The 18722-nt window shown below is 42.1% G+C and overlaps 2 protein-coding genes across 5 annotated transcripts; one reads left to right on the top strand and one right to left on the bottom strand.

Annotated features, from left to right (window-relative positions):
- LOC135594990 (scarecrow-like protein 32) lies at positions 1 to 2239 on the bottom strand. Its single transcript, XM_065085490.1, has one exon. The coding sequence runs from the start codon at positions 1484 to 1486 to the stop codon at positions 119 to 121; it is 1368 nt and encodes a 455-aa protein (XP_064941562.1). The 5' UTR covers positions 1487 to 2239; the 3' UTR covers positions 1 to 118.
- A 5557-nt stretch (positions 2240 to 7796) lies between these two features.
- Positions 7797 to 17653, top strand: LOC104000784 (QWRF motif-containing protein 2-like). 4 transcript variants are annotated; one of them, XM_065086546.1, is made up of 7 exons: positions 7797 to 7905; positions 10213 to 11720; positions 13488 to 13607; positions 15287 to 15403; positions 15491 to 15580; positions 16866 to 16973; positions 17051 to 17653. In XM_065086546.1, exons 2-7 carry the CDS (start codon positions 10320 to 10322, stop codon positions 17111 to 17113), a joined length of 1899 nt encoding a protein of 632 aa, XP_064942618.1. In that variant the 5' UTR covers positions 7797 to 7905; positions 10213 to 10319; the 3' UTR covers positions 17114 to 17653. The 4 variants fall into 4 exon arrangements, with proteins under 4 accessions (XP_064942618.1, XP_064942617.1, XP_009421190.3 ...); XM_065086545.1 differs by lacking the exon at positions 7797 to 7905 and adding an exon at positions 9101 to 9215; XM_009422915.3 differs by lacking the exon at positions 7797 to 7905 and having other exon boundaries at positions 10142 to 11720.
- The last annotated feature ends 1069 nt before the right edge of the window (positions 17654 to 18722 follow it).

The following is an 18722-nucleotide window of genomic DNA, read 5'->3' as shown; positions in this document are numbered from 1 at the left end:
GTTCAATACTGGTCTTAATCTCAGATAATAATCATTATTAGACAAAAAGCTAATCTAAGCAATGAATGAACACCAAACATCACTTACAGAAACATTCTTATCATGCAATATTGTTCCTTCAAGATGGCATCCAAGCTGAGGCAAACACCACATTGTGCCCTTTCCAAGTGAGCATCAAATCTTCGTCTTCCCTCTTCAACCCCCACCCGGCCGCGTGCTCACCCAGCATGCTCTTCACCTCCCCTGCTGCCTCCTCCGTGAACCGCACCGACCGGAACCCCGCCGCTCTCATCCTTTGCCCCCATCTCCCCTTCGGTTCCAGCCGCTCCACTCTCTGGAGACCCTCCTGCGCGACCACGTTCTCGATCTTCCAGCACAGCCCGGCCTCGTACCACCTCCTCTGCTCGCTCCCCTTGGGGAGGAACGTGTCCACCGCGTCATATGGTATCCACAGGTAGTTGAACGCCGACCGCAGCCTCCCGACCACGTCGCACGCCGTGAAGTCGGCGTCCTCATCCACCAGTGTGACCAGTGTAGGCTCCAGACTTCGTAGAGCCTTGAGGAACATTGTTCGGAGGGAGAGGATGGGTGAGTTTACGTTCATGGTGGAGACGATCGCTCCGACTGTCTCCTCCGGGATGTAGTGCGGCAGCATCTGACAGTTCACGATCACGGCCTCGCCTTCAGAGACTAGTCGTTGAACTCTTAATTGCTCGATCAATGAATCAAATGCATCGATGGGATCAGAAGGGATCATTATGAACTCCATAGCTACGTTCCTAGAACGCGCGAAATTGACCAGCCTCGACCCGAGTTCATCGTACGACATGTCCAGCAACGGCGGCGTCGCAGTTGTCGTGAAGGTTGGGACGGTCAGCCGTATGAACGGCGGGCCTTCGGGGCGATTGGCTAGCAGGTCAATAAGTGTTGGCACCTGCATGCAATGCGTGGTGCTGAGATCAACGATATGGACCACGGGCAGCCCCTCCACAGCCTCCACGATGGCAGAGTTCGCCGCAGCATAGCCGAAACGGTGCCAGGGAGTTAGATCGATGAAGCTAGCGAGGTCGATGGCGGAAAAGCGATGGAGGTGGATGGCGAGGTCGGCATCGGCACGGGCCGCAACAGCGGTGAGCATCTTGCAGGAGCCAGTCTTCGATGCTCGAGCGATAAGAGCTCGGAGGAAGGCAGACGTGAGGCGCTGGTTGGAGTCGCCGTCAGGGGGAGCGATGTTATTGAGAACCCACAAGATCTGCTGGGCGAGGGTGGCATCGTTGCTTTCGATGGCGTTGGCACAGTGGACGAGCAGTTGCTCCATGCAGCTGGCGGTGTTGAGGCGGCCAAGGGACTTGGAGGAGGTCAGGAGGCCAGGCCACGGCCACGAACGGTGTAAGGAGTGCTTCGATGCGTCGTCGTCCAAGCACGGGCCTAGCCCACTGGGGTGGATAGAAGTAAGCGGAGGTGCACTTCTAGTGAATTGCATCATATGCTCTGTGAGAGAGAGAGAGAGAGAGAGAGAGAGAGAGAGAGAGAGAGAGAGAGAGGCAAACTAGTACAGGAGTAGCAGTAGATGAGTGGATTTGGTGTTTGTACAAGGCATATATAGAGGGCTGTGTGTTTTGGGATCTCTAGTTGTAGTTCTTGTTGGTGCTATGGAGGATGGAAAGGGGGAACATCTATATGTGAACACTCCAATGCTCCAAGTTGCAGTAGGGTTTCCGTGAAGAAACCCGAGGAATGACTGACTCAAGATACAAGACTTTTGTTCAGCCTATACAGAGTAGAACTTTTGCTACACGGCTCTCAAAAATACAGTGATCATCCCCTACTGCCTGTATGCAAACATGGAAGGTTGCTGGTTGTTTTGAGGATTGAAGCCAAAGAGAAACCAAAACCAGCACTCTTCACTCTATACACCAAGCAAACGATGAAGATGTTCCAGTAGGCCAAAGATGCTTGAGTCCAGTGTCAGAGAGAGAGAGAGAGAGAGAGAGAGAGAGAGAGAGAGCTTTTACATGGCTGTGATGATGGCATGTGGGGAGGACGGGTATGGATTGGCAGGACATGAGAAGCGGGATTTCTCCTCTTCAGGGAGGAAGATGACAATGATTCAAGGAAGAAGGGGATGCTCACGGGGCGGCCAAATCATGGCGAGATCATATGGTGCAGTAGTTTCCTGGCAATGTTGATAGCAGCTAATGTAAACTAGTGTGGCAATGCACTAAAACGACACTTTGTATCATCCACCACATCTTGCCAAGTTTGCCCGCTACTTCATCTACTCACCAATTAAAATAGCCATCACTCAATTCCACACCTTTGTGTTTGTCCTGTGATTCTCCTTCTTATCTTCATCTGCCACATCATTTGCTCATCTCATCCATACGTAGCACAACTACATGGATGGCCAAATAGCTTGGATGATTCTTCACGCATGCAATCTTCCCATAAAGTGAGGGAGAGAAAGAAAAGGAGGGGGCTGAAAAGAACACTACATATAAGAATCTTTGAGGACAATGACCGGACAAAGTGGTCGAGCATCTAAGATAATAAAATAACTGGATTGAGGAGGAATGTGTGATGCCGGTAGGGACTTACTAAGCAAATCAATAGGAAATAAAGAAGACGAGAAATTAATATTTGGGCATGCAATCTTCTCATACCCGAAAGTTCACGATGTCATAAGTCAGACGAGTAAGTGAAATGTCACGTCATTGATTAGAATACACCAATGCAGCTTAAGTTGACACAAGCATGGTTTAGTCAAAATTCCTCCATAATAATTGTGATGTTAGATGCGTGGGAAAGACAAATCAGGGCAAAATCCACCCACTCGCCTGCACCAAATATGCATCCATTGAGGGTGTGATAGCATGCATGAACCAGTTAGGGTTTACTCGGAAAGATCTTAATCTTTGATACCAATATCATGGGGTTATGCTTGTCTTCATGTAAATTACTTGTTTCTTTTCTAATCTTCAAAACCTAGAGACCTTGACCTTTGTCGTCAAGATAACATAACCATTCCACGTCTCTTTCTCTCTCTCTCTCTTCCGTGCTGTGGTGCAGACATGAGATATTCTCAGAGATATGAGCTTGTGAGTGTGATTGAGCAGCGTACGAATGCCCATGTTGGGGTCTATCATGGAAGCGGCATGCTTAGAGGAACAAGGTCCCACGGCCTATGAAGGGGCAAGTCTCTCGCAAGAAGGCCATGTGAGTTGATACACTGCATCTTTCTGTTCGTGTGGGAAAGGACGCTCCCTTAGAGCATGGCCTAAAGGTGGGTGGGATCGATGGCCGAGCTCGGTGTGTAATTTCCATGGACTGCGTCATCAGTCTCTCGGTTTTGATCCTCTTCTTGTCCTTCACATGTACTATATATTCATGCCAACAACAACATTGAGTTTTAGCTCGAAGGAACACAATCTTCAAAGCTTAAATTCACCGCTAGAGGATTGCAGAGATGAAATCTAAAGATCTGTCGATGTTGAAGACTTTGGTTCATGTTGGGGAGTCTAAATTGGCATTAGAAGTAAAATCTACCTGCTTACTAGAGCAAATCTGGGTTAAAGTGTACCTTCATATTGATTATTTCAGTAGGTGTACTAATACAGTCAGGTCATTTCTTATCTTTACCACAAGAGGGAACTAATTTCATGTGGGAGGAATGTTCACCTCACTGATAAGAAATCTCATTCTTAGATCTCATCTTACCATCTTCCCTTCACATGGAAGATAGATCTTAGGAGGATGACATGTTTTGAACAGTATAATTAAGACAAGGACCACAAAACTGTCTCAGATTAAACTTCAATAGGTTATCTCTGGTTCTCGTACGGTATCATCCTATCTTAAGTTTCCTGAATGGACCACTTCAATTCGTACTAAGCCCATCATGCAATCTTATGCGTTTTGCATGACAATATGATTTGGGAGGTATCGAACAGGAAGATATATGTAGTCAAACTTTTCGAAGGTAGAAAAGCTGAAGCCCGTTGGCTTCCGCGTTGCTGACAAGTGAGAAAGCTCACAAAAGCTGAAGACATGCACTCACCCCACTTAGGGCACAATGAATCAACTCTTGCATGGAAAGCTGACCACCTTCGTTGTTATATATATCCGTATGTGTTGCATGATTTGAAGGGCATCCACGGGCGCAGACACCGAAAAGAGCATTAGAAGAATCGCTGGAAAGCATATACGGAGAACGATGTAAGTTAAGCCTGCGAGCTTTGTTAATTCCCTGATGACAGTACCGAATGGATTCCTGAGCTTGGGGTACAAATAGTAGCAGACAAGCAGCTAAACTGAAACGCCAACTTTCTCCAGGGAGAATTCACTTGCTTTGCTGCACTCTCTGTTGGCTTCCAACAGGACATGATATTGGTCAAGAGCTCAGACATGGAAGTAAGGAATAAGAGCATGTGCTCGAGGCATCACCTTCATCTATTCGAGAACTCACAGACCGTCGTATTTAAGTAGCACACAAGCTCAGGGAACGCTTTAAGGTGAGTGCATATATACCCCGGACATGAGGAAGCCAAGGAGATGCAGACAATGATCTCTGTGCAAGAAGGGTAGGTCTTCTGTAAAGATTCCACTCGAGTTTATGCTGTTGGTTTCATGCATGTTAGCGTAGAATGGCGGCCCAGTCACCCAGTGAGATAGATGGAATGGAGGAAGCCTTCTGTTTGGTTGATGGAGTTGTGAGCAGTAGTCTATCCAACAGGATACAACCAAATGCATGAAACTTGTTATCACCTTTGTTACTGAGGTGTGTTGACTGGTGTTCGCTGGATTCTTCTTGATGGTGGCTGCCTTTGCATCAGCTTGGCTTCTTCATCTTGTCTTGGCTTCTTAGGAGAGAGAAGGGTTTGCAGCATTCATCTGATAGCACCATTCAACTTGAAGAACAGGCTGAGATCATGAACTATGTAGACCGTAAATCTTCTGCCTCTCTTCAGATGATCGTTTCCGATTATTATTATTATTATTATTATTATTATTATTATTATTATTATTATTATTATTATTATTATTATTATTATATCTTGACAGTAAACTAAAATATACTAAAAAATGGTCTTTCTTAATATCATGAACTCATAATCATATATAAATTTTATTCGGAACTAATATTGTTTTAGTTGAATCAATTGATTTAGTTTATTATTAGATTGATTCGAGTAATTACTGTCACAAAAGGACTCGGCCTTCTTTGATTAGATCCCGAGCCCACTGTGATTGAACTTGGCCCATCTGTTCTGTGTAAGCCCGCCTCATGGCTCTCAGAATCCATCCACAACGCTCTTCATCGTGACAACTCTCACGATAATTAGGCAAATCTTGTGCAACATCCGATGCCACATTGAAAACGTTCATAATCGAAGTTTAATTTTGACCATTTTATGCGTGACGAGAATTGCTAAATGATAAATCATTTAACATAATTATGATGGTGAATAAGATCACAAAGATGAGACATGGTAGGCCGTTGATAACTCAATGACATGACACATCTGATAGATTTCTTAACGTTATATCGGAGGTAAACGTTTAGATCAATGGAGGAGTTGGTAACAACTATGTAATAATTGGATTCGACTGACCATTACGTGAGCAATCATGACCATTCTTCATACTATAAAAGCCCTCGAATGCATTATCGTTTAGCATCTGATTTTTAAGATTTGACATTACATCGAATCATCCAAACCCATTTACTAACTTTAGTATTAGATGGATTTCGACATATCTTCAATGTAGTCTTGTATGATTTCTAACAGATGGATTTGATGTTCTCACTCCTCATCTACTTGTGTCATATTTAGGAAAGGATCATCCAAATCATCTTCTACATGGAATTACAAAAATATAAAGTACTTATTTTTACCTTAGTGTCATCAATCGACGGTTGTCATGACTCGGTCTAATCTCAAAGGCACAAAGTAGTCCACTAGGACCACGTAGTAATTAAAGAGAATCGATATCGAAAACGAGGTGATCGAGGGAGGTCTGAGGCGGTCGTCGTATCTCAACGTGAGCTTTGGTCTCCTCAAGGTCTTACATAAATGTTGACATCGGAAGGGATTTCCCAACCTGATCCCTCCGATGATTAAATTAGTCTTTTGTGGGGAATTAAAGCAAGGGGTTCAGTGTATCATATCTAGTCCTCCCTTCAGGCATCGAGGATCAGCCACTCTAAGTATTAGATGGATTTCGACATATCTTTGATGTAATCTTGTATGATTTCTAACAGATGGATTTGATGCTCTCACTCATCTATTTGTGTCATACTCTAGGAAAGAACCATCCAAATCATCTTCTATATCGAATAACTAAAATATAACGTATTTATTTTTACCTTTGTGTCATCAACGGAGGGTTGTCGTGACTCGATCTAATCTCAAAGGCACGGAGTAGTCTACTAGAACTACGTGACAATTGAGGGGAATCGATATCGAAAATGAGGTGGTCGAGGGGGGTCTGAGGCGGTTGTCATATCTCAGCGTGAGCTTTGGTCTCCTCAAAGTCTTGCATAAAAGTTGACGTCGAAAGAGATTTTCCAACCTGATCCCTCCGATGATTAAGTTAGCCTTTTATGGGGAATTAGAATAGAAGATTCAATGTGTGTCAGATCTAGTCCCTCCTTCAGGCATCAAGGATTGACTTTTATACTTGGGAAGCCAGAAGGGTGTTGCGACTGACAAGTTGCTTATCTGTATTTCCTTCTCCTGTGCCTTATTTATATAGACAATAGGCTTATATGGCCTTCTGTGACACCCATCAATAGGGGATAATATAAGGGACATCGCTTGCTAGTCGAGAAGGTTTCTCGTGGGCTATCGCCTACAGAGGTTGACCAAAGGAGGGCACAGGTCAACTTAACCATTTGAGGACCCCTACCCTCGGTGGCTAAGTCATACCATCCATCGTGATTTGCGGATCATGACGGTTGATCGGCTATCGCTTTGCTACTGAACAGAAAGAGGTGACGTGGTCTTTCCACATCAATTCCCTAGTGGTGGCCAATTTGACGGGCTCTCATTGATGTCAGAATGTTCCCTATCATATCACTTCTAATGTATACTAGAGGAATTTTTAACTTGCTTGCCTGGTTGATTCAATTATACACGATGGATCAATCATCCTGATACAAATGATACATTTCAATCGCTCGCATGATTTGATTAGTCATAAAAAAATAAGGAGCATTTATTTCAACTGCATCATCATTTCACTGATACAGCAGACTTGCATTCTGTTAAGATGACCTTATCATCGATTAGGATGTCACACCAAATGTGTTATTAAGGTTAAGAATTCACAAGCACGTAAAGATGTGTAATTAAGGTTAAGAAGTCTTTTTGCTGACTCCATTCACTCATTCATAGGTCCCATGATTCCTGAACTATCTTCTGTCGCCAAAGATGTTTTGTACCCCAAGACATACCAGTGGAGATGATCAACAAAACATTCTTAATGTGCGAGCAATTCATATATCATATCAACTACAATCGCGTAAATCATATCCTCCATTAGCAATACTCATACATATGGTAAAAGGTATAGAGAAGAACAGAGATGCCATGCAAAGTACAAAAGCTCCACGTTGAGAACGTGGTTGGAAAAGAGAAAGAGATGGCAACGATGAAACCTTGAGAGTCCGACATTAAGAAAAATGTCGGGAACAAAACCTCACTGAAAGCAAAGAGGGGGAGAAAGAGAAGATGGGACCAACTCGGAAAGCTTAGATTGCACATCACAGCGACCTAAGGCCAGAAAATCCTACTGTTTGGTGTCTAAGGGGCCTCACCTTACATATCTAAAGCCATGGCAGCAGTAATCCATGCTTAGTTTGAAGTGGCTCTCTTTGGTTTCGTTCTCTTCATCAACGTGAAGGTATGCGATTAATTGCACTTCGATTTGTAGAACAAGTTCTTCGTTCTCTTTCTTCCTAGTTCCTTAAAAAACTAGTGTTTCTTCTTTTGTGGAGCAAAAAGTTCATTTGATATATGAAAGCAATGTATTCTTCAACATCTCCCATGTAACAATGGTTTTGAAAGCTTCCAAAGTAATGTACGTCCCATTCCCCTTTTCCCCACAGTAGAAACCAGCTCCTAATATGAGTTCAAATGTCGAATTCAATGCATGTCCGTGCTCGCAAGAACACCAAACAAACTTGTTCTCTTCACAGTAGAGTTGTTTGACCACAGCGGAGAGAGAGAGAGAGAGATGAACAAATCACAAAGACCTTTCGTCTTATCTTCTCCTTTTTCTTGTACTGATCTTAGAGGAGAGTCTTCAGACTCCAATGGAAGGAGGAGACCACAAGCAAAAAATGAATCCTTCTTGCTGGGACTTTGGCATGGAGTTCTCTTCTTTTTCTTCAAGTCTGATAAATTCTGCAATTTCAACCCTAATCAATAACCTGCATCTCAATCCACATTGAAGGTGGCTGCTGTCCTCACAAGCTAAAGAGACTGTTCTCTACAGTGGCATACTCTCTTGGCTATGGTCCAATATAATTAACCTAGGCGCATGAACCTTCCATTTCACTAGAATACTTTGGCCCATTTGAAGATGTCACACACCACAACAATGTTAGCTGTCCTTATTTCATGGTCCCCGAGAACGGGGTTGAACAAAGTCAACTCATGAGCGGAGGGTTAATGATGTGATCTACCTTTCCAAGAAGCCTTGGGCAATTAGGTTCCTCCATGTATCTTAAAATGCATGGATGGCATGAGAGTGTTAGTCTATGCAGGAGAATTAAACTATAAGCATCATATTATGCCAGATCAATTGCAGGAGAAGAGAGAAATGAACTGTGTCTTCAAGTTCAAATTTCAAGATCATGGGAGAAGAGAAAGAAGAGCTCAAGTGGTCCAAGACACCAAGGGAGGGGAGTGAGTAATGTAGGCATGTGCAATGGTTTTAACTGGTCCCCTGAACTCTACTACTGTGCATGGAACAAGAGCTTTTAAGTTTGCTTGGCTTTCTTTTCATTAGGTCCCCATGAATCTTCTTCTTCTTCTTCTTCTTCTTGGGTAAGGGCACATAAGGTCACTTCAGCTCATCAGGCGACCTTCCACCTTCCATTGTTCTTGCAGACACTCTCTCCGCCTTGCTCACATCTGAAAGGATGTGAGGAGGAGGTAATCCATGCATGCACTCGGGACGTTTCCAAGCTTTGGATCTGCGTCTCTGATGTGAGCTCTTCCTGTGATCTATTGCTATCAAAGAAAATAAGATTCTGATTTGATTCTCTAAAGAATTCCCCATTCATAGAACTGCATCCTGCATTTGCATGTCATCAAATTTTGGATGGTCTCTTGAAAAAGCAACCATCCACACAAGACAAACATTGAAAAGGAAGGTAGAACAAATCATTCATCTGCAGTTGGTGCTGCGATCACCCCTTTTTTGCATGTGAAAAAGAGAGCCTCGTTGGAATGATACGTACAAGTTCTTACAGATCAAGTTGTTCTCTCAATCCATTGCCTTACTGCATTCATCCTTGCAGCGGTTGGACTAATGTTGAAATGACTTGAGACAGCTGAAGAAGAAGAGATTGGGGGTGTTGCAAGCATGTTTGGCATCAGGGGCCATAGGATCTTAGTTGTGTGACTGATGGACCTACAAAAAGGCTATTATCACACATCAATTGGGCCCCACTGCCTTTCTCCCTTCCTAAGCTAAATTTGGTATCAAAGATTGTTGAGCTTCCACATCCACTCACTCACTTGGCACAAACAAACTAAACACTAAAAAGTCATAGGTTTAGTTCTATTAAAAATATTTATAATTTTTATTATTTTCTTAAAGTCTTATTTTATCTTTCTTCGTGCCATTAATAATAATTATTTAATCTATGGTATTTATTGATGTAACATGTCATGTTGACCACAACTCAATTGGAGCAAAGAATCAACTTCAATTTAACATGTCATATTGTCTTTTTTTTTTCGGGTAAACATGTGTGATTATTTTCTTATATCCTTAAATATTTTGTATTTATTAATACTCGATATTAAAAAAATAAAATAAAATAAAAATATTTTTATTATATTAAACAACATATATAATGCTCACATAAACTTGAACGTAAACCTACAAATGTCTTAACAGACACGTTAATACTTAACATAGAAGAAGGAAATAAATCCATGACTCCTCGATCTTCTGCTTCACTCTCTCTTCTCTCAGGGAGTTCGCTGCTGGAGGAGTTCGAGTCCGGTGGTGTGACCCCTTTCTGCTGGTGGAAGTGGAGAAGGGACGGTGAGCCCGAGATCGAGGTAGCTCCGGCGAGATCCATGGTGGCCGCCATCCCGCCTGCCACCGCCGCCGCCTCCCGGCGCGACCCTTCGAACCGCAAGAACCCTTCTCCACCCCGCCATCGCAACGATCCCCAGAACCCCCGCCGCCCGCCGCTTGTCCCCTCGGAGAAGGACAATGCCGTCTCCGTCACCGACGCAACAGCTGGCGGCCCTGCCCCTAGGCGGCCTCGCTCCAGGGAGATCTCCTCTCGGTACCTCTCGTCGTCGTCTTCCTCTTCTTCGACCTCCACCTCCTACTCCACCGCCACCACCTTATCTTCTTCCGGCTCTTCCTCCGGCTCCCGACGCTTCCCGTCGCCTCTCGTGACGCCACGGCCATCGACGCCGCCGACATTGTCCCAATCTGCGGCCCAAAAGCGATCCCACTCCGTCGATCGTGTCCGGCCTTTGACGCCACGCCCCGATCCCTGCCCCGCCTCGGCTGAACCGTCTGCGGCAGCTCGAGCACTCTGCACCATGACTCGGAGTCTCTCGGTCTCGTTCCAGGGCGAATCCTTCTTCTACCAGACCAGCCACGCCAAGACCGCCTCCCCTAGCCCAGCTCGGAAGCCTAGCCCTGAGCGACGGCGAGTTAGTGCGGTGGCTGCAACACCAGCGAGGGCTGGAGATCACTCGGAGAACAAGAGGCCCTCGGACAATCACCGCCTGTGGCCTGGAGCGAGACATCGAGCGTCGAATCCGTTGATGAGGAGCTTGGATTGCTCCTTGGGGCAGAACGACTCGATCTTGGCCACCGTCCGGTTGATGCAACAGTCACTGGTGTTCGACGATGGCACACGGAGGGCGTCGTTTGATGGGGCCGATCTCTCCGCTTCCTCTGACACTGATAGCATGTCATCAGGGAGCAATTCGGCGGTTCCGGAGCTCCGCATGGCCCCAAGGTCAAAGGTCGCTCCTCGAGGAATCAGTGTGCCGGCGAGATTTTGGCAGGAGAACAATAGCCGGCTGCGCCAGTTGCCAGACTCGGGATCGCTGCCATCTTCTTCAGGTTCAAGTCCCATGGTCCACCGGCAGCAGGGCTTGGTGAAGAAATTACCGGTTGACTGCCCGTCACCGTCTCCAAGGTTGGCTCCTTCGCCACTCCGTGGACCCATCAGACCATCTTCACCTGATAAGCACATGGCTTCTCCATCAAGGGGAATGGTTAGTCCTTTGAGGGCAAGGAGTGGTAGGACCCCGACTTCATCTCCAGTTAGTCAGCCAGCCAATGCACCTTCAATTATAAGCTTTGCTGCTGAAGTGAGGAGGGCGAAAAAAGGAGAGAATCGAATTGAAGAGGCACACCTACTGAGGCTGTTCGATAACCAACACTTGCAATGGCGGTTTGTAAATGCAAGGGCCAGTGCAGCATCGCTGTGGCATAAGGTGACTGCAGAGGTAATGTTGATATCATAAACTCCTCCAGAGTTTGCTTATGCGTAGATTCTTTATGTAGCCCGTAAGAGCTCCAATATGTATATTCTGCTTTTCACATGTAGTATATCCACTTAGTTCTTATCCGTATCAAGTAGCAAACCATGGTTTAAAACTAAACATCTGTCAGTCATTTTTGGGTATTATTTTCCTTGGTCCAATCGAACTTGTTTTTCAAGCTTCTGAGGTTTCATCACCAAGTTTCAATTTGTTTCTGCAGCTGCCACCTCATACGATGTAGTAACCAGTGATGAAAAAATATTATTATAACCTGTTTTTAATGCTTGGTACTAGTGTAGAATCTAAAATTTAATTTTCTAGAGAACTTTGGAAGTTTATTTGTATCTGTTGAATTTTCTTGCAATCAGTGGTTCTCCCATCATCCATCATTTGTTCAAACTGTAAATTTTGATTTAACTATTCTAATCCCAATACTGCATTCTTTTGAGATTCATCATCCATGGCATCGTAGAAAGATTTTGATAGAAAGATTGTCTTTTATGCTTTAAAAGTGCTTGTTATAATTTTCAAGAGTTGTAGTGGCTTCTATAATATGTACATGCGTCCTTCCTAGTCGATTCTACTACCTTTTTAATGCATATGGACCTATGAAGGTTTCAAGGTTCAGAAAGGAAAATACTGCAAAATTAATTTCACATCATTAATCCAATAGGAATAGTTTCTAGAGAGAAGAATGGGAATAGGATAGGGCCTGTGGCCAAAAATGATAACTTATTCATCTGGTCAACTTTTCCAGTGTAAGAGTCAAATGTATGTCTTGTCTTACTGGATGTATTACATTATAACAGCTAATCATAATGAATTTCACCAGCCTTGCCAATTGGAGATCATAAGAAAGTTTTACTGGTTACTTAATTTCTTTTTTGCTAGATTTCTCCAGAAAACCATTGAACATAATACAATGCTGAACTTGCATAGATGATGTGATTGGTAGTGTTGATGCAGTAATAGCTGTTTTTAATAAGAGAATTTCAAGTCAAAAAATGCCCCTTTCAGAATAAGTATTTTGCATTACTTCAGTTAAATCAATGGTGCTTTCTTTATTGCACTCTGACTGCTTGAGCATACGTTCAGTGAAACTGAAGTCTACATGAATTCAATGTTAACTGAGAATAAATGTCTAGTGCTTTCTTAAAACCTAATGCAAACATGACACCTTCGTGTGGTGGCCTTCATGAAACTTGAAAGTGATCAGATAATGGTGAGATGGAGATGAAATCCCTTCTGGCTTTGCTTGTCGGGGTGTCATCATAGGAGGGAGAGAGACGTAACTGAAGCCTCTCGATTTAGCACAGGTTGGTAAGTGGGAATGCAAAGAAAAGGATAGCACTTTGCATGCCTCTTGTCATTGTTCTGCAGAATTAATGGCTACACTACACTCATTCTGAAATTCTGTTAACATACTTCTGCCCAAGCTAGCTAACTCAACAATGCTTTTCTGTCGACTTGTTCGATGCCAATCACATGCTACTTGTCCAAGTGTTAGATAAATTCAATAACCTACTTTTGGAAAGAATCAGACTAGAAAGGTTTTAAGCCCATTAAGCTTGGAAGATTCTGGCTAAAAAGCCTAGTTAATATATTGTGTTTGATATATATTCACACACAAATGAACACCTTCTCTATTGTCCCGCTCACAGATTTTGTCCTATATGTTGTGGTTAGGCATCAAATACAATCCTGCTAATGCTTATCTTTTATTTATAACAGAAACATATATATAATGTATGGGCTGCAACCTCAAAATTGCGTGATTCTGTCACTTTTAAGAGGACCAAGTTACGACTTCTTACGCAAAATCTGAAGCTAAAATCTGTTCTTCATGAGCAAGTAAGTAATTTTTCTTCATTTATTTTCTTGTAAATCAAATTTCAATGAAATTTATTAACGTTTGGTCTAATACTAGATCAGAATGATTCATGTCAGCAGCATGTCACTGTCAATTACAATTAACTGTAGATATTAATTGATGCCAATCCATCTCTCTCTCTCTCTCTCTCTCTTTCTCTCTCTGAATATTAATCTTGAACACTTATCTATTATGCTATTTACTAAAATCTTAAATCAGGTACACTGCACTAAATAGGTTGACTATCTTTACTCAACCATTATGTTTTCTGGAAGTACTGATATCTAACAAGGGTATATATGTTGAAAGTGTTTGTTAGTTTGTTATGTTCTATGTCATATAGACCAGAAGGATCCTGCAGTTAAAGCCTGTTATCATGAAAGTTTATGCAGTCTTCTTAATAAATAAAACTTCCATAAATCAAAATTTTATGCTTTCTAGTCGGCTGTCAGTAAGGGACTTTGTTAACAGAAAACTAAATAAGTAACCTAGTTTAGCAAAACTATTTTTATTATTTTGTGAACTAAACTCATGCCTTTCAGATTTTCCACTGGGATTGGAAACTTGCGACAAGAGAAGAAAACATCATTTGACAAGTGAGCTGCAATCATAACCTAGGCAAAAGTTACTATCGTTTCTTTGGTTCAATATGAAGCGATCAAGCAAAGAACTATAGATACAAGCATGTACTTCAAGTAATTTGTGGTGAAAGGTTATCAATTAACAATAGCAGGAACAGAGAAATATGCATGTAGTGATCCTCATATTGTTGCCAATGTAGACCTTATTAGGGGACTTCAACTTTCAGATCCAAGATAGCATGTCACAGGAATGCCATTGCTTAGCATTCTTGACAACTATGCTTTGTGATATAGTTACATGCACCAATGATAAACAAGTTATACAGCCATCATATTGTGGCTATGAACATGAGCCTAGAAAATGAATATTGGCTTAAGAAGAAATAATTCAAAATTGTTCGTAGGCAGTATTTATCAAAAAACTGAAGAAGGATTAATCATTAATGAAATTCATGTCAACCAATCCTTCATAGGGGACCTAATTTAAAAGTGTTGATGGAATATTATTAGTTACTATTGTATTAGAAATCCTTCAACCGTTGGGGTTTTAAATTCTTAATTATTGTATTAGAATGGAATATTACCACGTTGCTTGATTTACATGATGGGAGTAGTTTGCAAGTCCTTCAGAAAACTGTGTATGTTCCTTCACTAAAATAAAATTTATGGATAACATGTTGTAATTTATTTTTTCTTTTTCACAGAGTAGAAAGGTAAAAGGAAATTCGCACAATGAAATGTTCTTATGATACTGGTATTTTGCGGAATTGTGCATCTTTTCATGTTATCTCATAATCTAGAACATGTTGTCTACTGGCAATATCTTGGACTAAAAGCACGGGAACAAATATAATATGTTTTTGCATATAGTGAAATGTTCTCTGAAGTAATCTGAGAAATAATGACACAGTGCAAGATGTGAAAAGTAAGATATTCAACATATGTTCTTATGATGTGCATTTACTTATCTTTGACACATTTCCAGAAGTCCTTTCAAGAAATTAAGGTTTGCTTGCAGATATATGTATATAAATTGTGAGATACATGAAGTTGAATATTTTGAAACTTGATTGACATAGATGACCTATCTGGAGGAGTGGTCTCTCATGCATAGCAACCATTCAAGCTCATTATCTGGAGCTATTGATGCATTAAATGCTACAACTCTCCGTCTTCCTGTTGTTGGTGGAGTAAAGGTTTGTGCTTCAAATTTTGCAACATTACCATATGATTGATGATCTCTTTCCAACTTTTAAGTCATGTAAATGTGTTCTATTGTGCAGGCAGACATCCAGGAAATGAAATATGCTGTTGGGTCAGCCGTAGAAGTGATGCAGGCAATGGGATCCTCAATATTCTTTCTTTTGTCAAAGGTGATGACACTAATAACTTGGAATATATAGGTCAATAATCTTAACAACTACCATCCAGTCCTTGCTACAACTGTTGCTGATTGCGAAGAATGCAACCACTGTCATTGTCAAACTTACCAGGTGCTAAGGCCAATTTAGGCTAGCAGTTGCTTATCAACTTTGAGCAGTCAACCATTAGAGGCATTTTCACGAGTCATTGTGGGTTACAGGGTGGTGATTGCTAGCGGGTAATTATTGGCCAGCAGTGGAGTGACTTCTTTTACAGTAACTTACCCCCCAAACTCTGACTTCCCCTACCCTTCACCCTATGTTACGACTTACAATTCAATGAATAGTAAAAAATCAAGGAGGGTTTTACGCTACGATACCCTGCTTAAAATATAACATTTATCCTTTCTGACATTTGTTGATCAATGATAACTACAAACTCCAGTAAGAATACTGTGTCATCCTCACTTGTGTCATCCAGTAAGAATTAATAATACTGTGTCATCCTCACTTGTGATTTAAAATAGAAGATCAGTAAGGGTGGTGTGAACATCACTGCCACAGGTGCTAGAAATCTAACCCTTCATTGTTATTATTAATTCTAGGAATATCCCCAGTATCCTGACCTGTTTGCACCAGAACACTTGTTTACTTCATTTCCATGCTTGTCCAGTGTCCAATTATGTTCTCAGCCAAATTATGTGATCCAGTGAACTTTACCTGGGCTTGGACTTATCTTGGGTTAAAATCAAGCTCTAATATGGTTCCCCATGGTTCATCTAGTTTGGATTTAATCCCAAAAACCAACTCGAATTCAGGTAAGACATCCTAAAACATCATGTCCCCAGAATGAACACAACATCATGAATGATTTGTTATCATTTATTTTTCTGTGGTGTGTCATATCCATCCCATGTGATCACAAGAGCCATGGATTTGCATTCTCCTGCATCCACCATTCAAAGTGTCCACATTATACTCCCCATCTAAATCCCACTGTATACAATTGCATTGAGTGTGATCACCTGATTATAAGCGGAAGATATCGATCAATCTACTTAATAGAACCATGTTCCCAGAGTTGTTAAACCCATACATTATGAATAGGTCTGTTTTTCCACTGTCTTACTAATATTCATTTTACATAGTTTGGAAGAATATGGTGCTTAGCATCAATTCATATGATATGGTTTGGCCAGTGTCCTCTGACAAATACTATTTTCTGATTCTAAAACATAGCTAAACTTCCATCAGGACATTTCAAGTTCTTAAGATTTAAAATCATCATAATCTACAGGTAGAAGGGACAAGTTCTGTGATTTCTGAAATTACTAAAGTGGCTGCGGAAGAGCGTTTGTTACTTGAAAAATCCAGAGATCTCTTGTCCACAGTTGCAGCTATGCATGTAAGTGCTGATACAGTTTATTTTCTTCTTTACCCGTTTCATGTAATGCTTGTTAATGTGGAAGGTCATGTTAACAGGTGACACAATGTAGCCTACAAAGTCATGTGATACAACTAAAACAAAAGGCCAGCCCAACATAACTGTAGAACAAGATGACAAAAGGCCGATTCCTTGTGTTTTCTTTGATCACTAACACCAAACCGAAGGTTTTTGTTTCTAACTGAAGATTGTGTGCACTCACCCTGGTAGCCTGGTCGCTAAGCATCCAGGAGGCTGCCATTTTGTTGGGGTTTCAATTCCCAGTTGCACACAGTGTGCTGGTGTGAGACCTTAGTCCATTCGGAAAAGGAAAACCGAAGATTATGCCAAACGTAATAACGAACAACTGGTTTTGTTGGGTGCAAAGCCAGTGCCTAAATTCTTCCTGCTCATATTTCTACAGCAGTTGGTTTATGTGTTTTTTGTATGCATACTACCACATGTTGTCCTTTTTCCCTCAGGGATTACCTTGTTTTATACAAAAATATGTTCTCTTATGCTAGTCAATTTGAAGCTTATGTACATATGTATTCTAATGAATCTTTTCTTTTTGTTCTTTGTTTAAGACATTACCAGGCATTGACCTGTTGAATTTGTTTACTGTAAAAAGCAAGCAATAAATTGTATGTATTAGGAGTGCAGCTGTGCCTGATGTTTCATCTTACACAGACGAAATCAAAACTTGACAGCATGATTTCAAAAGCTATTTTGATCTCTTGCTGCATCACGGCCGAACTGTTTTTGTTTTTTCCCATTTGTTTTCAGTTTGTTCTCATCTATGTGCAGCCACTGGTGACTGGTTTTAATATATTTTGTTCCCCTGAGGCTGAGGTGAAGTTGGACTCCATCATTGTATATCGAAACCATGTTTTGGCCACTGAGAATTAGCAGGTAATTTTGGTGGACAGGATTCTGTGTGTTTCTAACATCTTGCTGTCTTCCCAAGTTCGTGATCGGTGGCCAGAGTAAGTCGCTCTTCCTCATAAAATTCTTGTTCGGTTTCTGTCTTTTTCTTGGAATGCGATTCTTCGATCGCTTTTAGAGGGTTGCGTCAACTTTCTTTTGTTTCTATAGCGAACTAATCTATCGCTATAGATCACATCATTCTCTTTGTTGGTTATCCGTATGCAGAAAAACCCTCTTTTTATCTTTTCATACGCTATGATGAGTTAGGATGAGCTCTCGTGTGATTGTGATGGACGGCCCAGAATCCTCCTGAGGGAGACGCTATCTACGTAGGCTTGGGCCCATGGGCCACGTCACCGAACACTTGCAACCGGAAAACCTAATTATTCCCACGTCAGCATCTCAATCCCAACCCAACATTTGTCATGCCATTAAATGGGTAGGACCATCCGGTCCCCGACCACACATAATAATCTCACTGTCGTAGGCCATGGACAAGAAATACGAAGGCCCATGCGTTCTTGTCACCCCCATCCCACCATGATGCGGACATCGGAGAGCGATTCCCGGAGCCATCCGAAGAATGTCAGACGTGTGCTCCCCATGCGTGCATGCATGCATGCATGCGTCCGTGACATGGCATCATCCATGATAGATGCATGCGATGGCTATGTGTCAGTTTTGTTCCTATCTCCATCCCCAACCACCCCTCCCCCTACCCATACAGTGGTACCTTGTACAGTTCGCAAGTACGATCGCAAACGAGCGTTTCCTCTTACATTAGCTCCATGTCGATTACCTTTG

The sequence above is a fragment of the Musa acuminata genome, chromosome BXJ1-10, assembly GCF_036884655.1.
Source record: "Musa acuminata AAA Group cultivar baxijiao chromosome BXJ1-10, Cavendish_Baxijiao_AAA, whole genome shotgun sequence".
Taxonomy (NCBI): domain Eukaryota; kingdom Viridiplantae; phylum Streptophyta; class Magnoliopsida; order Zingiberales; family Musaceae; genus Musa; species Musa acuminata.
Note: the sequence above shows the minus strand (reverse complement) of the source record. Positions and strands in the feature narration are given on the sequence as shown.